This window comes from Mesoplodon mirus, assembly GCF_964341445.2.
Source record: "Mesoplodon mirus genome assembly, chromosome: 4".
Lineage (NCBI taxonomy): Eukaryota > Metazoa > Chordata > Mammalia > Artiodactyla > Ziphiidae > Mesoplodon > Mesoplodon mirus.
The window spans coordinates 17,707,094-17,733,443 of NC_138979.1; the positions used below are offsets into that span (position 1 = coordinate 17,707,094).

The 26,350-nt window shown below is 40.1% G+C and overlaps 1 protein-coding gene across 13 annotated transcripts in view; it reads right to left on the bottom strand.

Annotated features, from left to right (window-relative positions):
- Window positions 1-26,350, bottom strand: part of PARD3 (par-3 family cell polarity regulator) — a 629,984-nt gene that overhangs the window by 122,449 nt on the left and 481,185 nt on the right. Inside the window, exon 23 of one of the 13 annotated variants that reach the window (XM_082620035.1) lies at window positions 16,170-17,126. The exons of the other annotated variants lie outside the window; for them this stretch is intronic. Within the exon in view, the coding sequence (XP_082476161.1) occupies window positions 16,994-17,126 (133 nt within the window). The 3' untranslated portion in view covers window positions 16,170-16,993. Of the gene's footprint in view, window positions 1-16,169; window positions 17,127-26,350 lie in introns of those variants that run through there. 13 annotated transcript variants of the gene reach the window in all.

The window sequence follows — 26,350 nt, forward strand, 5'->3', positions numbered from 1 at the left end:
CATCTCTACAAATGACACAGTTTCGTTCCTTTTTATGGCTAATATTCCACTGTATATATGTACCACATCTTCCTTATCCATTTGTCTGTCGATGGGCATTTACATTGCTTCCATGATCTGGCTATTGTAAATAGTGCTGCAATGAACATTGGGGTGCATGTGTCTTTTTGAATTGTGGTTTTCTCTGGGTATATGCCCAGTAGTGGGATTGCTGGATCATATGGTAATTCTATTTTTAGTTTTTTAAGGAACCTCCATCCTGTTCTCCATAGTGGCTGTATCAGTTTACATTCCCACCAACAGTGCAAGAGGGTTCCCTTTTCTCCACACCCTCTCCAGCATTTGTTGTTTGTAGATTTTCTGATGATGACCATTCTAACTGGTATGAGGTGATACCTCATTGTAGTTTTGATTTGCATTTCTCTAATAATTAGTGATGTTGAGCAGCTTTTCATGTGCCTCTTGGCCATCTGTATGTCTTCTTGGAGAAATGTCTATTTAGGCCTTCTGCCCATTTTTGGATTGGGTTATTTGTTTTTTTAAAATTGAACTACATGAGCTGTTTACATATTTTGGAGATTAATTCTTTGTCCGATGATTCGCTGGCAAATATTTTCTCCCACTCTGAGGGTTGTCTTTTCGTCTTGTTTATGGTTTCCTTTGCTGTGCAAAAGCTTTGAAGCTTCATTAGGTCCTATTTGTTTATTTTTGTTTTTATTTCCATTACTCTAGGAGGTGAATCAAAAAAGATCTCACTGTGATTTATGTCAAAGAGTGTACTTCCTATGTTTTCCTCTGAGAGTTTTATAGTGTCTGGTCTTACATTTAGGTCTGTAATCCATTTTGAGTTTATTTTTGTGTATGGTGTTAGGGAGTGTTCTAATTTCATTCTTTTACATGTAGCTGTCCAGTTTTCCTAGCACCACTTATTGAAGAGACTGTCTTTTCTCCATTGTATATCCTTGCCTCCTTTATCATAGACTAGTTGACCATAGGTGTGTGGGTTTATCTCTGGGCTTTCTATCTTCTTCCATTGATCTATATTTCTGTTTTAGTGCCAGTACCATATTGTCTTGATTACTGTAGCTTTGTAGTGTAGTCTGAAGTCAGGGAGTCTGATTCCTCCAGCTCCGTTTCTTTCCCTCAAGGCTGCTTTGGCTATTCGGGGTCTTTTGTGTCTCCATACAAATTTTAAGATTTTTTGTTCTAATTCCGTAAAAAATGCCATTGGTAATTTCATAGGGATTGCATTGAATCTGTAGATTACCTTGGGTAGTATAGTTATTTTCACAATATTGATTCTTCCAATCCAAGAACATAGTATATCTCTCCATCTGTTGGTATCATCTTTAATTTCTTTCATCAGTGTCTTACAGTTTTCTGCATACAGGTCTTTTTTCTCCCTAGGTACATTTATTCCTAGGTATTTTATTCTTTTTGTTGCAGTGGTAAATGAGAGTGTTTCCTTAATTTCTCTTTCAGATTTTTCATCATTAGTGTATAGGAATGCACAAGACTCCTGTGCATTAATTTTGTATCCTGCAACTTTACCAAATTCATTGATTAGCTCTAGTAGTTTTCTGGTGGCATCTTTAGGATTCTCTATGTATAGTATCATGTCATCTGCAAACAGTGACAGTTTTACTTCTTATTTTCCAATTTGTATTCCTTTTATTTCTTTTTCTTCTCTGATTGCTGTGGCTAGGACTTCTAAAACTATGTTGAATAATAGTGGTGAGAGTGGACATCCTTGTCTTTTTCCTGATCTTAGAGGAAATGCTTTCAGTTTTTCACCATTGAGAATGATGTCTGCTGTCGGTTTTTCTTGTTTCTTGAGGTAGGCTTGTATAGCTATAAACTTCCCTCTTAGAAATGCTTTTGCTGCATCCCATAGGTTTTGGATCATCTTGTTTTCATTGTAATTTGTCTCTAGGTATTTTTTGATTTCCTCTTTGATTTCTTCAGTGATCTCTTGGTTATTTAGTAACGTAGTGTTTAGCCTCCATGTGTTTGTGTTTTTTACGTTTTTTCCCCTGTAATTCATTTCTAATCTCATAGCATTGTGGTCAGAAAAGATGCTTGATATGATTTCAATTTTCTTAAATTTACTGAGGCTTGATTTGTGACCCAAGATGTGATCTATTCTGAAGAATGTCCGGTGCGCACTTGAGAAGAAAGTTTAATATGCTGTTTTTGGATGGAATGTCCTGTAAATATCAATTAAATCTATCTGGTCTATTGTGTCATTTAAAGCTTCTGTTTCCTTATTTACTTTCATTTTGGATGATACGTCCATTGGTGTAAGTGCTAAAGAGTTTTAAAGGTGTTAAAGTCCCCCACTATTATTGTGTTACTGTCGATTTCCACTTTTATACCTGTTAGCAGTTGCCTTATGTATTGACGTGCTCCTATGTTGGGTGCACGTAGATTTATAATTGTTATATCTTCTTCTTGGATTGATCCCTTGGTCATTATGGAGTGTCCTTCCTTGTCTCTTGTAACATTCTTTATTTTAAAGTCTATTTTATCTGATATGAGTATTGCTACTCCAGCTTTCTTTTGATTTCCATTTGCATGGAATATCTTTTTCCATCCCCTCACTTTCAGTCTGTATGTGTCCCTAGGTCTGAAGTGGGTCTCTTGTAGACAGCATATAGATGGGTCTTGTGTTTGTATCCATTCAGCGAGCCTGTGTCTTTTGGTTGGAGCATTTAATCCATTCACATTTAAGTTAATTATTGATATATATCTTCCTATGACCTTTTTCTTAATTGTTTTGGGTTTGTTTTTCTAGGTCCTTTTCTTCTCTTGTGTTACCCACTTAAGAGAAGTTCCTTTAGCATTTGTTGTAGAGCTGGTTTGGTGGTGCTAAATTCTCTTAGCTTTTTTTTTGTCTGTAAAGCTTTTGATTTCTGCATCGAATCTGAATGAGATCCTTGCTGGGTAGAGTAATCTTGGTTGTAAGTTCTTCCCTTTCATCACTTTAAGTATATCATGCCACTCCCTTCTGGCTTGTAGAGTTTCTGCTGAGAAATCAGCTGTTAACCTTATGGGAATTCCCCTTGTATGTTATTTGTCATTTTTCCCTTGCTGCTTTCAATAATTTTTCTTTGTCTTTAATTTTTGGCAGTTTGATTACTATGTGTCTCTGTGTGGTTTTCCTTGGGTTTATCCTGTATGGGACTCTCTGTGCTTCCTGGACTTGGCTGGCTATTTCCTTTCCCATGTTAGGGAAGTTTTTCACTATAATCTCTTCAAATATTTTCTCGGGTCCTTTCTCTCTCTCTTCTCCTTCTGGGACCCCTATAATGTGAATGTTGTTGCGTTTAATGTTGTCCCACAGGTCTCTTAGGCTGTCTTCATTTCTTTTCATTCTTTTTTCTTTATTCTGTTCCGCAGCAGTGAATTCCACCATTCTGTCTTCCAGGTCACTTTTCCGTTCTTCTGCCTCAGTTATTCTGCTATTGATTCCTTCTAGTGTATTTTTCATTTCAGTTATTGTATTGTTCAGTTCTGTTTGCTCTTTAATTCTTCTAGGTCTTTATTAATCATTTCTTGCATCTTCTTGATCTTTGCCTCCATTTTTTTTCTGTGGTCCTGGATCATCTTCACTATCATTATTCTGAATTCTTTTTCTGGAAGGTTGCCTATCTCCACTTCATTTAGTTGTTTTTCTGGGGTTTTATCTTGTTCCTTCATCTGGTACATAGCCCTCTGCCTTTTCATCTTGTCTATCTTTCTGTGAATGTGGTTTTTGTTCCACAGGCTGCAGGATTGTAGTTCTTCTTGCTTCTGCTGTCTTCCCTGTAACTTTGACATATTTTAAAAGGGGACTATATCTTCATTAGAAGTAGAGATGGGTATTTCAAAACATAACCCAAAATAACAGAAACATTCCAACATTTCTAAATTTGTTTACTTACATACTTCATCTAATGAGAGAAAAGACTCAAAATAAGAACATTTAAATTAAATAGAACAACTTTTTATTGAAGATCAAGAACGTTTAAATTAAATCAAACCACTTTTTATTGAAGGTCATGTGAACTCTGAAAGAATATTGGTGAATTCCTCAACTCTGATAGACAATCTCTTTGGTCCAATATCATTCTGAGGCTAGCAGCCCAATGAGCCCTGAGAGAGAGAGAGGAAATAGAGTCTAGGAGGGGAGCTGTCCAGATTCAACAGAGGGGCACTCCAGGGCATCTGTCTGTAACATCCTAGGGGAACATCAACCTTTAGCCAAAGGTCGGGTGAAGAGGTGTTAGAGGCTGAGGATGAGACAGACTGAGGGAAGTGGGAGGAACCTGTACCTTCAGATGGTAACCCGTAGGGCAAACACCGAAGTGTTTTGAACTTGGGATTTGCCTTAAATAGAAATGTCCTACAATCTTTTGATAATACTATTTGAAAATGAAGAACATTTTTAGAGTTTAAAAATATTTGATTGATAAAATACAAGTACATATTTAGATTCACAAGAAACTGTAGTAGGACCGGACTTCCCTGGTGGTCCAGTGGTTAAGACTGCAGCCAAAAAATAAAAATAAAAACAAAAAATACCTTATGGACTTCCCTGGTGGTGCAGTGGTTAAGAATCCGCCTACCAATGCAGGGGACAAGGGTTGGAGCCCTGTTCCAGGAAGATCCCATGTGCCACAGAAAAACTAAGCCCGTGAGCCACAACTACTGAGCCTGTGCTCTAGAGCCTGGGAGCCGCAACTACTGAAGCCCGCGTGCCTAGAGCCCGTGCTCTGCAACAAGAGAAGCCACCACAATGAGAAGCCCGCACACTGCAACGAAGAGTAGCCCCCGCTCACTTCAACAAGAGAAAGCCCGCACGCAGCAACAAAGACCCAATGCAGCCAAAAAGAAAAAGAAAAAAGGAAAAAGAAATCGTAGTAGGATAGATCACAGTACATTTTAAGTTCTTGAAAGAGAGTAGGAAATGGATAAATAAAAACTGCAGCTAATAATCAATCAAGCACTTTCTGTGACAGGCATTATTCTCAGTCCTTCCTATGTGTTATCTCGTTTAATTCCCTGAGACCGTTTAAGGCATTATTATTATTTCCTTTTACACATGAGAAAACTGAGGCTCAGGCAGTTCAGCAATTTGACCAAGATAAATCCATGAAATGAAATACTGTTGCCATTTAAAAACATGCTTTTGTAAGAGAATACTTGTTTGTGACATATTAAGTAAAAAGGCAGGTTTCTAAGGAGCTATGCTGTATGACTCTATTTTTAGTTGTGTATAAGTACACATATGCAGATAGCAGTCTGTGTGTGTATAGTCCAAAATGTTAAAAATTATTGGCTCGGGGTGAGATCTTTAATTTTTCTGTATTTTCTAAGTTTTATATGAAAAATTTCTACTTTCATAATAAGATAGCTTTCAGGTTTAGTGAAAGGAATCATACCATTACTGTGTGTTATTCCATGTTAACAGCTTCTAGAAGCTCCCCATGATATACTATTGAAGGAGAATTTTTAGAAGGCATGCAAGAAGGGTTTAGGGGCTTCCCTGGTGGCACAGTGGTTGAGAGTCCGCCTGCCGATGCAGGGGACACGGGTTCGTGCCCTGGTCCAGAAAGATCCCACATGACGTGGAGCGGCTGGGCCCATGAGCCATGGCCGCTGATCCTGCACGTCTGGAGCCTGTGCTCCACAACGGGAGAGGCCACAACAGTGAGAGGCCCGTGTATCGCAAAAAAAAAAAAAAAAAAAGGGTTTAAAGCAAAATGTTTGATAAATAGCCTTTGATGTATAGCCACCTGGAGGTAAGGTAGGATTTTTAGATTTGGTGACAAGGAGGTGCTTTGAAAACCAGCAACAGGAAGCATCATAAGGAGAGGGTTTGCTCTGGTCCTGATGGGGATGGTTTTCTCGGTGGCCCAGCCAGGAGTCAGTCACCCATCCCCACCCCCAGCAGGATTTTTGGGAGGTGAGAGTGCTTACCGAGCAAGGGGCAGGGAGCCCACACCCCACCTACAGACAGACATACAACATATAAATATACACACAAAGAGACATGCATGCAAATATCCACAGCACACACAGTACATACATGAAACACACATGCAAACATACACACATAGAAACCCACAGAAACACATTCTAAACAAGCATAAACATACCCTGTACCTGCATACATACATGAAACACACGCACATACGCATATCCATTAGCACCTGCTGCTTGCCAGCCACCGTGTGGGTGCTTACAGACGCACGACAGGCCTGAGGAGGCCGTGGGGTGAGCTTGGGAGGCCTGGCCGGAACACATGCGTCCAGGCCGGCCTCGCTAGAAGTCGAGCAGAGTGTCCAGAGCTCCATCAACAAGGAAGAAATGAAGAAAAGAACCAAACAGAAGAGTGGGAAGCAGCCCCAAGTCGGTTGAAGGATGGAGGGAGCAGGGGGGTAGGGTGAGCACCTGATACAGAGCCAGTCATGTGCCTCGGCCCATGTGCAGTGAAGGGACACCCCGATGCTGAGCGAGACCCTGTAACAGACTGAAAACGGACAGAGCTGAGGGCGCCACGATCCCCGGCCGGCAGAAGCAGCAAGGACGACGCGGGATTCAGAGGAAATAGACCTGGGCTTCCCAGGCCAGATCAGCTGACCAGGTTCTCAATAAAAAGGATGGTAAACATGCAAATCACACATGCACTGTTTACTCACAAACAGCTGTGTCTGCTTAATTTAACTTTGAAGGAAATCTGGTTATGACTCTCAAGATTGTGCATTTTGAGTTCTTTTTAAAAAATCTCTTCTCACTTGAAGTCCAGTTAGACTCTTACTTGGTAGTGCTTATAAAAAATATATTTATATCTAAAATCAATGGAACAGGATAGAAAGCCCAGAGATAAACCCACGCACATATGGTCACCTTATCTTTGATAAAGGAGGCAGGAATGTACAGTGGAGAAAGGACAGTCTCTTCAATAAGTGGTGCTGGGAAAACTGGATAGGGACATGTAAAAGTATGAGATTAGATCACTCCCTAACACCATACACAAAAATAAACTCAAAATGGATTAAAGACCTAAATGTAAGGCCAGACACTATCAAACTCTTAGAGGAAAACATAGGCAGAACACTCTATGACATAGATCACAGCAAGATCCTTTTTGACCCACCTCCTAGAGAAATGCAAATAAAACCAAAAATAAACAAATGGGACCTAATGAAACTTAAAAGCTTTTGCATAGCAAAGGAAACCATAAACAAGACCAAAAGACAACCCTCAGAATGGGAGAAAATATTTGCAAATGAAGCAACTGACAAAGGATTAATCTCCAAAATTTATAAGCAGCTCATGCAGCTCAATAACAAAAAAACAAACAACCCAATCCAAAATTGGGCAGAAGACCTAAATAGACATTTCTCCACAGAAGATATACAGACTGCCAACAAACACATGAAAGGATGCTCAACATCTTTACTCATTAGAGAAATGCAAATCAAAACTACAATGAGATATCATCTCACACCAGTCAGAATGGCCATCATCAAAAAATCTAGAAACAATAAATGCTGGAGAGGGTGTGGAGAAAAGGGAACACTCTTGCACTGCTGGTGGGAATGTGAATTGGTACAGCCGCTATGGAGAACGGTATGGAGGTTCCTTAAAAAACTACAAATAGAACTACCATATGACCCAGCAATCCCACTACTGGGCATATACCCTGAGAAAACCGTAATTCAGAAAGAGTCATGTACCAAAATGTTCATAGCAGCCCTATTTACAATAGCCAGGAGATGGAAACAACCTAAGTGTCCATCATCGGATGAATGGATAAAGAAGATGTGGCACATATATACAATGGAATATTACTCAGCCATAAAAAGAAACGAAATTGACCTATTTGTAATGAGGTGGATGGACCTAGAGTCTGTCATACAGAGTGAAGTTAAGTCAAAAAGAGAAAGACAAATACTGTATGCTGACACATATATATGGAATTTAAGAAAAAAAATGTCATGAAGAACATAGTGGTAAGACAGGAAAAAAGACACAGACCTACTAGAGAATGGACTTGAGGATATGGGGAGGGGGAAGGGTAAGCTGTGACAAAGCGAAAGAGCGGCATGGACATATATACACTACCAAACGTAAGGTAGATAGCTAGTGGGAAGCAGCCGCATAGCACAGGGAGATCAGCTCAGTGCTTTGTGACCGCCTGGAGGGGTGGGATAGGGAGGGTGGGAGGGAGACGCAAAAGAGAGGGGATATGGGAACATATGTATATGTATAACTGATTAAATTTGTTATAAAGCAGAAAAAAAAATCTCTTCTCACTTGAAGTCCAGTTAGACTCTTACTTGGTAGTGCTTATAAAAAATATATTTATATCTAAAATCAGGACTATTCCAATAACCCTCTGGCATGGTGAGGTATATCTCCTTTTCAAAGCTGCTATCATATCCATCTTTGAACTAATTCACCTACTCAACATAATTCTACAGGTCGCAAACAACAGAGGTCAACAGGCGGGGTAATTATAACAGTATGATACAACACACAGGTAGGGATTTGTGTTTTTCAGTATGCTTTCACATGTATACTTTATTTGATGAATATATATTTCTTCTGGAACTGGCAAACCAGGAATGATTATCCCTGTTTTATAAATCTGTAAAAAGGATACAACACACAGGTAGGGATTTGTGTTTTTAAGTATGCTTTCACATATATACTCTATTTGATGAATATATATTTCTTCCGTAACTGGCAAACCAGGAATGATTATCCCTGTTTTATAAATCTGTAAAAAGGATACAACACATAGGTAGGGATTTGTGTTTTTAAGTATGCTTTCACATATATACTCTATTTGATGAATATATATTTCTTCTGTAACTGGCAAACTAGGAATGGTTATCCCTGTTTTATAAATCTGTAAAAAGGCTACTCATGATCAGGACTCATCCAAGGCTGGGCCTCTACACAGGGCAGCAGGCCCACAGCCCGCACGTTTCCTGCCCCCGTGTCAGGCATTCCTGCCACGGTACCAAGACTTTCTTAACTGGAAAGATGGGGATAAGGAGCACCCAGCTTCTTCCACAGCCCCACCCCTCTGTTCCCACTTCTGTAAAACAGGAGGCTGTTAAATCAAGTTCCTTCCTGCTCTAAAATGGTAGAAATCTTTGATTCTAAATAAGGGTTTTTAACATAAAATTTAATGAAAACCAATATTTCATCACCCACAAAAGCAACAGTATGGCTGTCAAACCATCACTACCCCTCGACGCTGGAAACCAAGAAGTGATTACCACTTTAAGAGCCTTGTTAAAAATGTTCACATTAAAAATAATTTACAGAACCAATTCTCCGTTTTGCAGCCACAGTTTAAGAAACGGAAATTTATATCTGCCTTTCTATCTTGTTAATTCCCGTGTTATGTTGGTGTTACTAATAACATAAAAGTTTTAAAATTTATGTTACACAGAGAGCCAATTATAATTATCTAGTGAGAAAACAATTTTATATGGGAATCTGAAAATAATCTATTTTACCACTGTAACAGATCACACACGTTACGAAATAAATTCTATCGCCAATTAATGTTACAGTGGTTCATCTACCGACAGTCCAAGTTTGAAAAGCTCTCATTCCAGCTGATGCCAACATTTATAATACCATACTCAGGACACACTAGAGAGATACAAAATTGTTATCATGCATATGTGACACATATTAAGTACACTGCCCACTATGTCACAGTCAGGGATTATCTCACTTTATTTACTCCACAGTTTGGCCAGCAGTTTATACAGATTAAATTCCATTTAAAATTAAGTCCAAGAAGTTGTCCAGAAATTTATCATGTGCTAAAACAGAATGCTTATTCAAGTAACTGTGCTTCTCACTGAATTTTCAAGATCTACTTATTAGAAGGCTTTTTATCATAATACAGTTTTAAAAAAATTTACGGAAGTATAGTTGATTTGCAATATTGTGTTAATTTCTGTTGTACAGCAAAGTGACTCAGTTATATATATATATATATATATATATGTTCCTTTTCATATTCTTTTCCATTATGATTTATTACAGGATATTAAATATAGTTCCCTGTGCTCTACAGTAGGATCTTGTTGTTTATCCATCCTACATATGATAGTTTGCATCTCATAATATAGTTTTGACATGAGATTTGACCTCCACCACCATTAAATATATGTATTTATAATACTGCAAGCAGGCATTGTACCAAATGGTTTACCTGTATTATCTCATTTATCCCACACAACCCAACAAGAGAGTGATTATTATTGTTTATTTGTATGTAGCTATTTCATTTTACAGAAGAGGGGAGAGAAGTGCTAAGTTTCCCAAAGTCCCATAGTGTTTAAGTTTGAGAGAAAAAAATTCCTTACGTCAGTATATAGTCCTTCAGTGTGGTTGACCAATGAAATTGATGAATGTGTTAATAAGCTTAATATTGTTTCTACCTCACCTCAATTTCAACATTGCAGTACAGTAACAGGATGCTCCTTCAGACAATGTTTAATTACCAGAGCTTTTGCTTAGAATTTGAAATTAATTGGAATAGGACTTTGTTTAGTGTAAACAGACATTTCAAAAGAAGCTGATTAAGGGATAATATGTTTCTTACTCAGGAAACAAAGGAAATCAGCAAAATGTTGTGCCTAGTTAAATACAGTGGCCAGTAGTGTCTGAATAGCTGCACAGGAAGAAAACAGACACTACAGAGATACTGAAGGGTCCCAAAATAACCTAAGCTCTTCATTTCCTGGTCTTGAATCCAGCATTATCAGTAGAAGAACATATCATTATCACTGGCTTAAGAAATGTACAAAGAAAAAATATATATGCAACTTTGTTAACACTGAATTATAGTTATTTTGGGAAAAAAAGTCCTAGCCAAAAAATATACTGTAAGAATGGATTTGTAAAGCAATCCTATTCTGTTCCATGTCATTGACACATTACTGGAAAGTTATAGATAGCTAATTTTTATGAACTGAATTATCCGTACATGCTGAAGCTATTAGGTAAAGGAATCTTCTTAAATCAATCAAATCACTAAACAACTTGAAGCCAAAATTTTTTCATTCATTCATCCTACATACCCACTTATAAATTCTCTACAAATGTACAGCTAGTCCAACTTGTTGTACTAAATTGCAGAAAGATGGCATTTGGAGAATTGGGATTTTAACAATAGAGATAAAGAGGGGTGTATGCATCAGTTCCAGACTGATTTAACAACAACAAAAAAGTACCTGTAATGGGAACTGAGGTAGGGAAATGCTTGATGTACTCTGGGATGGGAAACAGCCTGGAGTGACTAGAGTTTTGACGAGGACAAATACAGAGGGTTAAGACCGGGCTGGTTCTCTGGGAGGAGAATATGCCACACTAAGAAGTTTGGACTTGACTCTGCAGTCAGGTTTTTGGGGGCAGAAGTGATGCCACCCAGACTAGACTTTAGGACTAGACTTCCGGTAATGCTGACCGGATGGAACAAAACACAGTCCTCTACACGCTAAAATTCAAAATGTCTGACAGCTGATGAAAAAATTATTAGACATAAGAAGGAGGAGGAAAATGTGACCCAGAACCAGGAGAAAAATCAGTCAATAGAAACAGATGCAGAAAGGGCTGTGAGGCAAAAGGACTTTTTAAAAGCTGATTTAAATATGGTATATATGCTAAAGGATGTAAAGGAAAACACAAACGAGGAGGAGAGAAATGAAAGATACAAATATTCTGCTGGCACCGAGGAAGCTAGGGAAGCCACAAATTCTTTAAGAATTGATTGATTAGATTAGAAGACAACCTAATCCTGTTATATTACTGCACTGCTACACACAGGAATTAGTGGTTATGATTCAGAAGAATTTGTATATTGAGCCCTTTATATAGATGAGGGAAGCACAAGGTCATTCTACTTTAAACCCTATCTAGAAAAACATGTTATTGCTAAGTATTACTAAACTCCGTTTTACATTCTTCCTGTGTCACAACACCATTCAAAAGAACGTAACCTGTACTGTGTACCCACAACCAACTGACTTAGGGTAGTTTTATAACATTTCAGGCATCCTCAACCGTACTATGTACCTTCTATTCTGGGTCATTTTACATACTGGTTGCCTATGACTCTTTGGTGCAACAAATTTCCAATGACTAATGCTTCATAATCCACACCTTATCTCTTAAGATGGGTGTTTATATCACCAAGAGCTTGGAAAATGGATCAATTCGAAATAGAACGCTTTGCTAACAACTTTCATGGTTCACTGGCAGAGAAAAGAAGGCTTATTAGCTTGGCACTCTAGATATGGCCTTGGCCATATGGTAAAAAACATACCAGATTTAAAAAAAGTCAATCAAACCATTCTGGTCTAGCTATTAGAATAAACAGCATGGTCCATAAAACCGGTTGTGTTATTTAAATCCGTCTGTTATTCTCCCAAAAGACTAGAAGAGCATTACTATCAGAGGCTGGACCTGTAGTTCTCTTTTACCCACAATAGTTGCTAACACAGATCATGATGGGTGGTTATAAAGAATGAATTTTCTAAATATAAAAATCAGGACACAGCTGACATATGGTCCAACAATGGGACAAAAAAATTTAAATACAGTGGAGTTTAACGAGGCTTACAGAGGTTAAATAACTTGCCAAACATCCAAGCAAGTGGCAGAGCCAAGATCTAAATCTAAAACCACATCAGCAGACAATGTCACCTGCTGTGCTTCCTCAGACCTGCATTCACGTGTAGGAGGAACAAAGGCTGTAAAGCAGGACAGGCAGGTTGAGATCACAGAGGTAAAGGAGAAGCCTAGAAAAGAGACATTGTCCACACTACCTCAAAACTTCCCCCCAGAATCGTGAAGAGTCACGTGCAAAGAATAGAATTATTGAAATCTACATACTCACCCAAAGCAAGTCATGTTAACTCCAACATATTAAAGTATTTATTTTATCGAAAGGGTTCTCAACAAACATTCCACAGTTAAGCAAGATGTAAAGAGTAGCTCTGGGCAAACAAGGACTTTTAATTTTTAATGGTTGCTAATATCTCCTAACACAGAAGCATTATTTTAATTCTCCACTAGTAGATATTTATACGTTTATTGGTGGCTTATTAATTTTTTCGGATATTTCTGTAATAGAAATCTGGGACCTGAGGAAAGTCAGCGCTATGTTTTCTTGGAAATATTTAAAAAGGTAAAAAAAAGGTTCCCATCCAATGAAAATATGTATAATTTTCAACACATATACATTTACCAAATTTTGAAGCACGCAAATTTTTATTTCTTAACATGAAGCAATTTTTGCTCAGCCTCAAAACTGGTACAGCTGGTGAAAGTTAATAATATGCAATGTATACAAATTGTTTAACATGCCTATAGGCGACAGACATAGAGTATTCCATAATTAATCTGGAAAAATGAAAATATCTATCTATTCATGTATTTATATATTTTTTCATTGCTAGCAATAGCTTGTCAGAATCTCAGTCTATGTTGGGGATTCTTCCATGTTTTAGATTAGTGACTTCCAAAAAACCTAGGATTTTCTATGCATTTAAGGAGAGGTGCTTGGAATTTGGGGTTTTAAGAGGTCAGATCAGATCCCCACGCCCCGCACGGGCTGTCTCTGGCTGACATCCGCACATAGTCAGTGGACAATTTCAGAAGAGGAAGATTGATGTCATAGTCTAAGAAGGTGCCCGAACTATTTACTTCCCGACTTCTGCATATGGGAAATCAGTCCTTACTCTCAGAAGTTAGGAAACAGAAAATTCGCACGTTATTATCAGATATTCAAATGATGAAAGAAAAATGCCTAAGCACACACACACACACACACACACAGAGCTTTGCACAGCCTAGAACCCTTAGCTTTAAGTACAGTTTAAAAAAAAAAGAAGGGTGGATCAATTAGCAGCCCCATGAATGTTGGAAACATCCTAACAGTGTCTTGGAGATGAAAGAGTATCATACAGAATGAGAAAAAGAGGGAAAGTTAAATGATGTCTGCAGTCATAACGAGTCAAAGCCCAGAAGGAGGTCTGCAAATCAGCAGGTTCTAATGAAATAGTAAGGTAAGTGATTATTGATGAAAAATGAATAAGCCTTTTTGATTTCGGCAACCTTTAAATCACACCTAGCTAATTAAAACAACTCAAAAGCATTCATTGACTCCTTGATGGGCATTTAGCTATCCTTGGGTATAGTCAGACTTCATTTTGTGAGGTATGTATGTAGCTGATGCCAGGTACCTGGATGAGTGTGCCTGAAAAAGACATATCATAAAAAAAAAAAAATCTAGCTCCTTTTCATATTTGATTTATCGTTTCCAAGCTGGAAATAAAAAAAATCACAAGGGACATTTCCTGTGTACCATAAATAAAACATCTATAATGCTCTACTACATACTTATTAATATTGAACCCTATTTTCATTAATTATCATATAATGAATACAAGGCATTTATAATACCAATATTATGTAATTACATGGTAGTTTTTATTTTTTATTTAAGTATATCACAGAGCTATTGAAAACGGCTCTATTATTCCAGCCCACACCTTCAGAAGGAAGAGGCACAGACAGTATCTCCAAAGGTGGGCATCGCCCACACATCACATCACAAGTCATGGGAGGATCTGACTGCAGCTCCAAGCCTGCACCATCTTCATTCATGGCCGCAAATATCACAACCCTTGTCACCTTAGTCTCCTGTTTTGGAAATAAATGAATCTGTGCCTATTCAAGCTTCAATACTATACCAAATTTCTGCAGGTTAAGTGGCTTCCTAATTACAGAAATCAATCGAACGTCCTCAGCCAGGCACCCTTTAGCAGCAGTATAGCGCAGCGGTCTGCAACCTTTTTGGCACCAGGGACCGGTTTCCTGGAAGACAGCTTTTCCCTGGATGGGGCGTGGGGGGGGATGGTTCAGACAGTAATGCGAGCGATGGGGGGCGGCAGGTGAAGCTTCCCTTGCCAGCCCAGTGCTCACCTCCTGCTGTGCGGCCCGGGGTCCTAACGGGCCCTGCTGGGGACCCCTGGTATAGAATGTAAAAAAGCTGCAGGCATCAACTGTAGCGTCCAAATTAAAAGTCGAGAAACCTATAAGTTTTACACACGAAAGATGCTTTAAAAAATACAGAATCATCCAATATCATACCCGTGCAAAAACAATTTATGCAGCAAACTCTTAGCTTCTAAATGTCCCATGAACTCAAGAATACAAAGGCTGCTGCCGACGGCGGTAGGGGTGGCAGCAAAATGATAACAGCAACTAATGCTTTCTGGGCTCCTCCTATGGGCCAGGCAGTATTCAAAGTGCCTTACATGGACTCATTCATTCAATCCTCACACAAACCCGATGAGGTAAGGACCGCCATCCCCATTTTACACATGCAGGAAAGTGAGGCATAGAAGGCGGCGCTGGGAGGTGAGCTCAGGCTGGCCCCGGACCTGCGTCAACCACACCTGTATCCTACCCGCTCTTAGCAGGTCACACTGCATGGTCTCCACTCTCTCTCTTTCTCTCCAAATTACATAAGCTCTAGGAAACCTGCAAGCATCATGGATTTAGCATAAGCAAAAGAGATTTTAACAATTAAAACGGTTAACTGCATTTGGCTGATAGAAATCCCACATTTGTTTCTAAAGCAGGCCCTCTCTGAAATCCCAAACACACGCTTCTGGTTGTCCTGACATACACTACACCCCGACGACTGCCTTTTCTGTGCTGCTGTGGAGTTTGGTTTCTTCGTTCGTGCCGTGATTTAACATATTTGAATGTCTATGTGCCAGGCCTTGGAATACAGCCATGAACAAAATAGACCCAAACTCCCACGTTAAAATGGAACTCCATTCTAGTTGCTAGAGATGAATGACAAACACAATTTTTCAAGTGTGAATCTGCCATATCATCATGTCATAGGCACTAGTCAGAAAAACAAAGCAGGGAAGGTGGTAAGGGAGGTCAGGGGAGGACGGGGTGGGGGGGAGATTAGTGACTTTAAATTATTTGTGTCCCCATAGCAGCTAAAGCCCCTCCCCCACTGCTGTGGGAACAGAGCTTGGGTCCCTCAGAGGAGTGGGCTCTCGGCATAGAAGTGACCATGAGAGCATTCCAGGTGGTAGCACCTGGGACTCCCTCCCTCCTCAGGCCTGAGGCTCCAGCGATGCCCCAGAATTCGCTTGGGATGACAAGCGACTTGTTGTCACCTGGCCTACCTTCCTCTCCCTGACTAACCGTCTTCCTAGTGGCCCCCTTCCCACTGTCGGCAGTGATGGCCCAGGAGAAAACTTACGGTGCCGGCCAAGTGCCAGCATGGGGCACAGCCCAGAGAGCGCTCCAGCAGGACACCAGTCCACGGGAAAGGGTGAAGCCTGGCTCCACCGGCCTGTCCCCACTGAGATGTCCCCACAGAGATGGGGGGACGGCAGGGACCTGCTTGTACCTTCCTCAGTCCTGGGCTCTTCCACGAAGGCAGAGTGTATCACCAGTGCCTACGGGAAGCATCATCGTTACTTTCACCGTGTTTTCTCATCTCTCCAGGAACACAGCCTCTTCCACCCCTGCGTACACACATGTGGGCGGAACTGGCACAGTCATTTGACTTTTAAGCATTTTTAAGAATGGCCTAGATGTGAAAGTGGAGAAGTGATGGTCTCATGCAACTGCTGTAAAGGAAGTCCCAGTACACCACCAGGGCATCATCACCCTTCCAAATCCATCAACCCACTGCTTCAGTTATCAGCGGATGGGATTGTTGGAGGCTGTCTGTTCCTCAGTCGGCAAGGATAACCCTACACCTACATCCAGGTGGCCTTGATCTAGTACAGAGGCTGGAAATCTTGTAGTAAAACCAAGACCATTCAAAGATGTGCTGATTTTTCAAAGAAACCAGGGTAGTATGTTTTGGGTTCATTCATTACACAGAGGGGTGAATGGGATTCTCCCAGGGGCAAATAAAATTCCTTAGAAATCACATTAGAAGGAAAACGTTGACTAGACGATGACTCCACGAGATCTGTCCATCTTCCTGAACTGTTTTCGCAAGGTAGATTGTGGCTAGAAGATGCTCAACAGATACTGTACCCCCGGTGCTCCAGCAGAGCCTGCAGAAGGAGCAATACTGCGAATCCCGTGTCATTCAGAGTCACAAATGGCCAAAACAAGAATTTCAGATTCCTCCAATGCTACATTGAAGACATTACTATCCTCACGAACCTGCTTTGGAACTAACCCGTGAGGGCAACATCACTCACAGTACCTGAGCCGCCCACACAGAAACCACCTGGTTGCTGCCCAGTAGGGTCTGCACCATCTCTTCCCACGTCGGCTCCATCTTGTTATCCTGCAGCCCTCAGTGTGCCACATGCATGAGGGTTCAAGGTACCAAGAGCCCTAGGGGCTGGGCGAGCCTTCCTTGCTGATATCCCATAGCACTTTTCAAAGCACAGACCACTCAGAGAAAAGCAACCACAGTTCTGCCACTGGCTCTTAGGGGCAGGAGGGAATCAAGGAATTTATACAGTAAAGTGTTGACCATATTTAATATTTGCCAGGAGCCTATAAATCCAGCACGTAAACCAACTGGGCTGCACCATCAGTCAAATCTCTATAAATACACATATAATTATATTACTCACATTATATATTATGTACATGTTATAGTGCTGACCCATTTAGCATGGAGCTCAAGCACAACACCTCTTAGAAGCCCCTCCTTCCCTGACCTGAGCCAATCTCCTTAGCATCCTACTGAATTCATATCACTCTGGGTACAATACGTTTCGTGGTCTGTCATGTGACACGGAGTAAGAGGAAGTGGGAGGTGAATTTCTTATTCAATTCTGTATCCCAGACACCGCCCACGTCCCTGTACACTGCAGCCGCCAAATAATTGTTGGGGAGGGGAATGGACAGCCATGGGGGCTGGAAGAAGAACAGGTACAAGAATCTGGGGCTTGTTCAAAGAGCCCTTAAAGATTTAGCCCTTGAAGATTTCACAAAGCTTAAACAACCAGATGAAAGGAAAGAAGGAAATGGAAGAAAAAGAGAATAATTCGAAATAAGTATTTATCCTCAGCTTTAGTTTCTGTCACAAAGCAGGTGATTTTTTAAGTCACGCTAATGCAGCTTGCAAAACCAAAATCGCAACTGGAACTCTCCTGCATCGGAATTAGAATTTTACAGAATCGAAGTCATTTCTAGGTCCTCCTTCCTCCATAGGCCACATGTGACTGGGAAATTTAGAGAAAACCCTCATTCCTCAAGACACGGAGTGCCACCTGCCAGAATTTACCATCCTTGTCCGAATCCACAATGGCTGGGAGTTTTGTGGAACTCTCTGGAGTCTGTAACTTGTTCCACAGATACCCCATGTCCCCCAGTAAGCCCCACTTCCTTCTGCATCCTGTCCATCTCTGCTTCCAGTGTTCTTTAGAATTCTAAGCGCCATCTGAATTTAAAGCAAACTTGGAGTGAACATTTTACTTTACCACTTCTCTGCCTACACGCCTGACGCTGGTCCAATTGATTATACAACCTTCAAAAGACAAAGCAACTATTGCTTTTCAAACTTCATACCTGGCATTGAATGACCCATTAAGTATCAAAGCAGAGACCAGAGAAGAGAAGCAAAAGATGTCTGGTATTTGGTGGTCATGCAGATTATCTGGAGAGACTTGTCATGATAATCGGTAAGTTCTAATATGCCAAACATTTTCCTTAAAGTCACATTTTCCTTCATGAAAGACAACACTATACTTTTATTTTTTAAATATATTTTCACAGTTCCAGAATTATATGAAGTCTGCATGAAAGTATAGCAGGATTTTTCTTAGACAGGTAATTTGTAATTATTTTAGAGACCACCATTTATAACTTTTGAAAATCTATGAAGAAATTTGTCTTTCCCCTAGTAAATTTTTTAAATACACATTTATAGTAGAAATGGGATTTTAGGAGGATTCCTTTGAAGGGAATTTAGGATAATCCTTTTCTATTCCAGTGGTGTTGAGATCAAAAAATGTGTCTCATCTAAACAAAATTTAAGCAAACTGGATATATACCTAAATGAGAATAAAGACAATTGTTTTTTTCTTTTTCTTTTTGGCTGAAACAGCACACGTTTATTTCTCACAATTCTAGAGGCCGGAAGTCCAAGAGCAAGGTGCCAGCAGATCCAGTGTCTGCTGAAGGCCTTCTTCCTGGTTGACAGATGGCTGCCCTCCTGTATCCTCACATAGCTAACAGCAGAGAGAGGAAGCAAGCTCTCTTGTCTCATCTTATAAGAGCATAAATCCCATTCATGAAGGTTTAATCCTCATGACCTAATTACCTCCCAAAGGTCCCACCTACCAATACCATCACATTGTTGGTTAGGATATCAACATATGAATTTAGGGGGACACATTCCATTCATAACAGCCCCTATAGTAAAAACAATTTATAATGTTTAAAAACTAAAGGTTTGCTCACTGGAGCACTGGTAGCCCTTTATCTGAGTTGCTGGGTGCTCTTTAAAATTCAAAGTATGGTATCTTTGAACAGAGCCTTTAATTCAGGCTTTATGCTATTTCCTCTATTCAGACTGACATTACCAATCCATTCCAAGTAAGCACGGTTTAGTTCGGATTCATGCACACCCAGGACATCCTCCAGACTCCTGAAGATGTTATGTTCTTCATTTCATTTGGAGAATCTGAGCTTTGATATGAGCCAGGATCACTGGCCTGTTATTCCTTGGTTTGCTCCAGGCTCAGTCAGGCTCCACCCACGGAAGGTTAACATCTCCAGAGTCTGGGCCAGGCAGGCCTCTCTGGGAGATAACCAAGAATTTCCCTCAAAACATGGGCAATAAAGATATGCAAATCCAGGCTAAGGCTAGTTTCTTGCCGATAACATCTGCTTGACTTTTTAAATTATACTAAACTAATTTGTAAAAAAAGCTAAGCCGAAAGAGTCACCTGCCCTACCAAAAGGAACCACCTTGGAGATGCTTACCTGGGCCCAAGGCATTTTGTTTCAAGGACAAATATTTTCAAAACTCTGTATCCCTAAGGATTCAACGATATAATCCCTGTATAGTTTATTGACTAGAAATAATAATGAAAGGTATAAAGTGATACAGAAAATAGAGTTTTAAAAATATTTGTTTTGGGGAATTCCCTGGCGGTCGAATGGTTAGGACTCTGTGCTTCCATTGCAGGGGCATGGGTTCGATCCCTGGTCAGGGAACTAAGATCCTGCAAGCCGTGTGACAGAGCCAAAAAAAAAAAAAAAAAAAAAAGTTGTTTTACAGAAATGTATATTTATAATAATATTTATTCATTCTATTTATTGAGTCCCTTTTATGCAATTTTAAATGCATATTAAATAATTACTACAGATCCACAGGATATATGAATTATCTAATCCTTTTCTGTTCTGTGACAATACAGAAGTTTTGGAATTTTCACATTTCTATCTACACATCTATTTTAGTGGAAGAATCTAAGGACTTCCTTGATTGGAAAAGACAACAAACATCATTTTTAATCAACTACTGCTTACACAAAGTTACACAAAGTCAACCAATGGTGCACTAAAGGAAGGAGAGGAATGAAACGGCAAATACAGAAAACTCAAACGGTTACCCACACTGAGGGCGGGGGTGCCCAAGGAAAAGCTCTAGAACATCTGGGAACTTAATTTAAAAATGGATTTTGGATTCAGATCTTGATAAGTCTCCCAAGAAGTTGAAAATGCATCTCACAACAGGGCTCCACATAAATCCTCATGAATTTATATTGAGTTGATTGATATTCTATCCTGGTGCAAGAGCAAGAAGGAAAAAAACACCAACCTAAGACCACTGAATACCCATAGGATTGGCACTTGAATCCACAGGTTCGGACCGTCTAAAGGACAGAAGAACCAAGCAGCTGGTCAAAATAAAAAGATGAGTTACTGGCTGAGCTGCATGGAAAGCAGGATCTTAGTGCTTCTGTTTGAAGGCTAAAATCAAATGAAATACCAAGCAGCTAAGGGGAATTTCCACCAGTGTGGCCAGCTCATCATCAAAGACCCCAAAGTTCAGTGCCTTGCAGAGGGAAAGACATTAAAACAAGACAAACACGCTCTGCTGGAGGATTATTTGCCTGATAGGTACCAAGGTCTAAAATAGTTTCCGCTTATCCTCATATTTCTGCAGAATATTTAAACTTTCTCTAAGGCTAAAATAAACCTATAAATAAACAACCCCCATTACGCATTACTTCTCCAAATAAATTGTGGTTTCAGGCAATGTTAATCAACAAAAAGAATGAAAAAATAAGTCTTTAAAATTAGCCATGACCTTATTTATGGCTTCATTATTTTCGAGATTTCAGTTGTTGGGTTGTTTATGTCACCTCAGCCTTTAATTTAATTGCTGCATCTCTAACTATATTCGAATAGCTTAATGAATGGTGATGGCTTGTTTTTACTCACCAAAATTTAACATTTGCAGAACATATAACACCAAAGGGCCACTAAATTCATCCATGCATTAGATGAAGCTGGATTTATACTTTGAGACTGATCCTCTATTAGGAAAGTATGATGTGAGCCAATATGACACAGCCTGACATAATTAGGGATGAGGCTGAAACAGGAGGTCTTAGGGCCCAAAAACCTCATGCTGAGGGCTTGGACTGTATCTTGGAGATGATAAACAGCCACAGAATAATTTTAAGCAAGAGAACGAGATGTCAGATTTTAATTTGAGATAGAAAACTCCAGGTATGGGGTGAAGTAGGGATTTGAGAATAACAAGACGGGAGGCTGAGGGAAGAGTTACAAGATTACTGTCAGCTTCCATGTGTACCGGAACAGAAGGAGAGAAAGGGTTTGGAATTATTTGGGATGTAAAATTGGTAGGCCTTTGTCATTGACTGATGCCTGGGGAGGGAGGCTGGCTGCAGAAGAAAGGCTTGGTCTAGAGTAAATGTGTGGGTGGTGACAACATGCTCTGAGATTAGGCTGATGATACTAGAGGAGGTCTGGACTGAGTAACAATGAATTTGGTTTTGGATGGGTTGGGTTCAGGTGACTGGGAGGCACAGGAAGCATGTGTTGGTAGCTAGCTCCGAGAACCTGGGGCTTACAGAGAGGGCTGGGCTAGTGCAGACTGTGCATCACCAGTGCCTCACAGCAATTAAAACCAGAAGGAGAGATTAGGAACCAAGATGGCGGAGTAGAAGGATGTGCTCTCACTCCCTCTCGTGAGAACACCAGAATCACGACTAGGTGCTGGACACTCACCAAAAAAGATACCCCACATCCAAAGACAAAGGAGAAGCCACAATGAGATGGCAGGAGTGGCGCAATCACAGTAAAATCAAATCCCATAACTGCTGGGTGGGTGACTCACAGACTGGAGAACACTTATACCACCAAAGTCAACCCACTGGAGTGAAGGTTCTGAGCCCCACGTCAGGCTCCCAACCAGGGGGTCCGGCAACGGGAGGAGGAATTCCTAGAGAATCAGACTTTGAAGGCTAGTGGGATTTGACTGCAGGACTTTGACAGGACTGGGGGAAACAGAGACTCCACTCTTGGAGGGCACACACAAAGTAGTGTGTGCATCGGGACCCAGGGGAAGGAGCAGTGACCCCAGGGGAGACTGAACCAGACCTACCTGCTAGTGTTGGAGGGTCTCCTGCAGAGGTGGGCGGTGGCCGTGGCTCACCGTGGGGACAAGGACACTGGCAGCAGAAGTTCTGGGAAGTACTCCTTGGTGTGAGCCCTCCAAGAGTCCGCCATTAGCCCCACCAAAGAGCCAGGTAGGCTCCAGTGTTGTGTCGCCTCAGGCCAAACAACCAACAGGAAGGGAACCCAGTCCCACCCATCAGCAGTCAAGCGGATTAAACTTTTACTGAGCTCTGCCCACCACCAGTCCCTCCCATCAGGAAAATTGCACAAGCCTCTTAGATAGCCTCATCCACCAGAGGACACATAGCAAAAGCAAGAAAAATGACAATCCTGCAGCCTGTGGAACAAAAACCACATTCACAGAGAGACAGACAAGATGAAAAGGCAGAGGGCTATGTACCAGATGAAGGAATAAGATAAAACCCCAGAAAAACAACCAAATGAAGTGGAGATAGGCAACCTTCCAGAAAAAGAATTCAGAATAATGATAGTGAAGATGATCTGGGACCTCGTAAGAGAATAGAGGCAAAGATCTAGAAGATGCAAGAAATGTTCAACAAAGACCTAGAAGAATTAAAGAACAAACAAACAGAGATGAACAATACAATAACTGAAATGAAAAATACACTAGAAGGAATCAACAGCAGAATAACTGAGGCAGAAGAATGGATAAGTGACCTGGAAGACAGAATGGTGGAATTCACTGCTGTGGAACAGAATAAAGAAAAAAGAATGAAAAGAAATGAAGACAGCCTAAGAGACCTCTAGGACAACATTAAACGCAACAACATTCGCATTATGGGGGTCCCAGAAGGAGAAGAGAGAGAGAAAGGACCCGAGAAAATATTTGAAGAGATTATAGTGAAAAACTTCCCTAACATGGGAAAGGAAATAGCCAGCCAAGTGCAGGAAGCACAGAGACTCCCATATGGGATAAACCCAAGGAAAACCACACAGAGACACATAGTAATCAAACTGCCAAAAATTAAAGACAAAAGGAAAATTATGGAAAGCAACAAGAGAAAAATGACAAACATACAAGGGACCTCCCATAAGGTTAACAGCTGATTTCTCAGCAGAAACTCTACAAGCCAGAAGGGAGTGGCATGGTATACTTAAAGTGATGAAAGGGAAGAACTTACAACCAAGATTACTCTACCCAGCAAGGATCTCATTCAGATTCGATGCAGAAATCAAAAGCTTTACAGACAAAAAAAAGCTAAGAGAATTTAGCACCACCAAACCAGCTCTACAACAAATGCTAAAGGAACTTCTCTTAAGTGGGTAACACAAGAGAAGAAAAGGACCTACAAAAACAAACCCAAAACAATTAAGAAAATGGTCATGGGAACATACATATCAATAATTACCTTAAATGTGAACAGATTAAATGTTCCAACCAAAAGACACAGGCTCGCTGAATGGATACAAAAACAAGACCCATCTATATGCTGTCTACAAGAGACCCACTTTAGACCTAGGGACACATACAGACTGAAAGTGAGGGGATGGAAAAAGATATTCCATGCAAATGGAAATCAAAAGAAAGCTGGAGTAGCAATACTCATATCAGATAAAATAGACTTTAAAATAAAGAAAGTTACAAGAGACAAGGAAGGACACTACATAATGATCAAGAGATCAATCCAAGAAGAAGATATAACAATTATAAATCTATGTGCACCCAACATAGGAGCACCTCAATACATAAGGCAACTGCTAACAGCTATAAAAGAGGAAATCGACAGTAACACAATAATAGTGGGGGACGTTTAACACCTCACTTACACCAATGGACAGGTCATCCAAAATGAAAATAAATAAGGAAACAGAAACTTTAAATGACACAATAGACCGGATAGATTTAATTGATATTTATAGGACATTCCATCCAAAAACAGCAGATTACATTTTCTTCTCAAGTGTGCACCGAACATTCTTCAGGATAGATCACATCTTGGGTCACAAATCAAGACTCAGTATATTAAGAAAATTGAAATCATATCAAGCTTCTTTTCTGACCACAATGCTATGAGATGAGAAATGAAGTACAGGGGAAAAAACACAAACACATGGAGGCTAAACACTATGTTACTAAATAACCAAGAGATCACTGAAGAAATCAAAGAGGAAATCAAAAACTACCTAGAAACAAATGGCAATGAAAACAGAGCAACCCAAAACCTATGGGATGCAGCAAAAGCAGTTCTAAGAGGGAAGTTTATAGCCATACAAGCCTACCTCAAGAAACAAGAAAAATCTCAAATAAACTATCTAACCTTACACCTAAAGGAACTAGAGGAAGAAGAACAAACAAATCCCAAAGTAAGCAGAAGGAAAGAAATCATAAAGATCAGAGCAGAAATAAATGAAATAGAAACAAAGAAAACAATAGGAAAGATCAATAAAACTAAAAGCTGGTTCTTCGATAAGATAAACAAAATTGATAAACCATTAGCCAGACTCATCAAGAAAAAGAGGGAGAGGACTCACATCAATAAAATTAGAAATGAAAAAGAAGTTACAACAGACACTGCAGAAATACAAAGCATCCTAAGAGACTACTACAAGCAACTCTATACCAATAAAATGGACAACCTGGAAGAAATGCAGAAATTCTTAGAAAGGTATAACCTTCCAAGACTGAACCAGGAAGAAACAGAAAATATGAGCAGACCAATCACAAGTAATGAAATGGAAACTGATTAAAAATATTCCAACAAACAAAAGTCCAGGACCAGATGGCTTCACAGGTGAATTCTATCAAAAAATTAGAGAAGAGCTAACACCAGTCTTTCTCAAACTCTTCCAAAAAATTGCAGAGGAAGGAACACTCCCAAACTCATTCTATGAGGCCACCATCACCCTGATACCAAAACCAGACAAAGATACTACAAAAAAAGAAAATTACAGACCAATATCACTGATGAATATAGATGCAAAAATCGTCAACAAAATACTAGCAAACAGAATCCAGCAACACATTAAAAGGATCATACACCATGATCAAGTGGGATTTATCCCAGGGATGCAAGGACTCCTCAATTTACTTAAATCAATCAATGTGATAAACCATATTAACAAATTGAAGATTAAAAGTCATATGATCATCTCAATAGAAGCCGAAAAAACTTTTGACAAAATTCAACGCCCACTTATGACAAAAACTCTACAGAAAGTGGGCACAGAGGGAACCTACCTCAACATAATAAAGGCCATATATGACAAACCCACAGCAAACATCATTCTCAATGGTGAAACACTGAAAGCATTTCCTCTAAGATCAGGAAAAAGACAAGGATGTCCACTCTCACCACTATTATTCAACATAGTTTTGGAAGTCCTAGCCACGGCAATCGGAGAAGAAAAAGAAATAAAAGGAATACAAATTGGGCTTCCCTGGTGGCGCAGTGGTTGAGAGTCCGCCTGCTGATGCAGGGGACACGGGTTTGTGCCCCGGTCCAGGAAGATCCTACGTGCCGTGGAGCGGCTGGGCCCGTGAGCCATGGCCGCTGAGCCTGCGCGCCCGGAGCCTGTGCTCAGCAACGGGAGAGGCCACAACAGAGAGAGGCCCGCATACCGCAAAAAAAAGGAATACAAATTGGAAAAGAAGAAATAAAACTGTCACTGTTTGCAGATGACATGATACTATACATAGAGA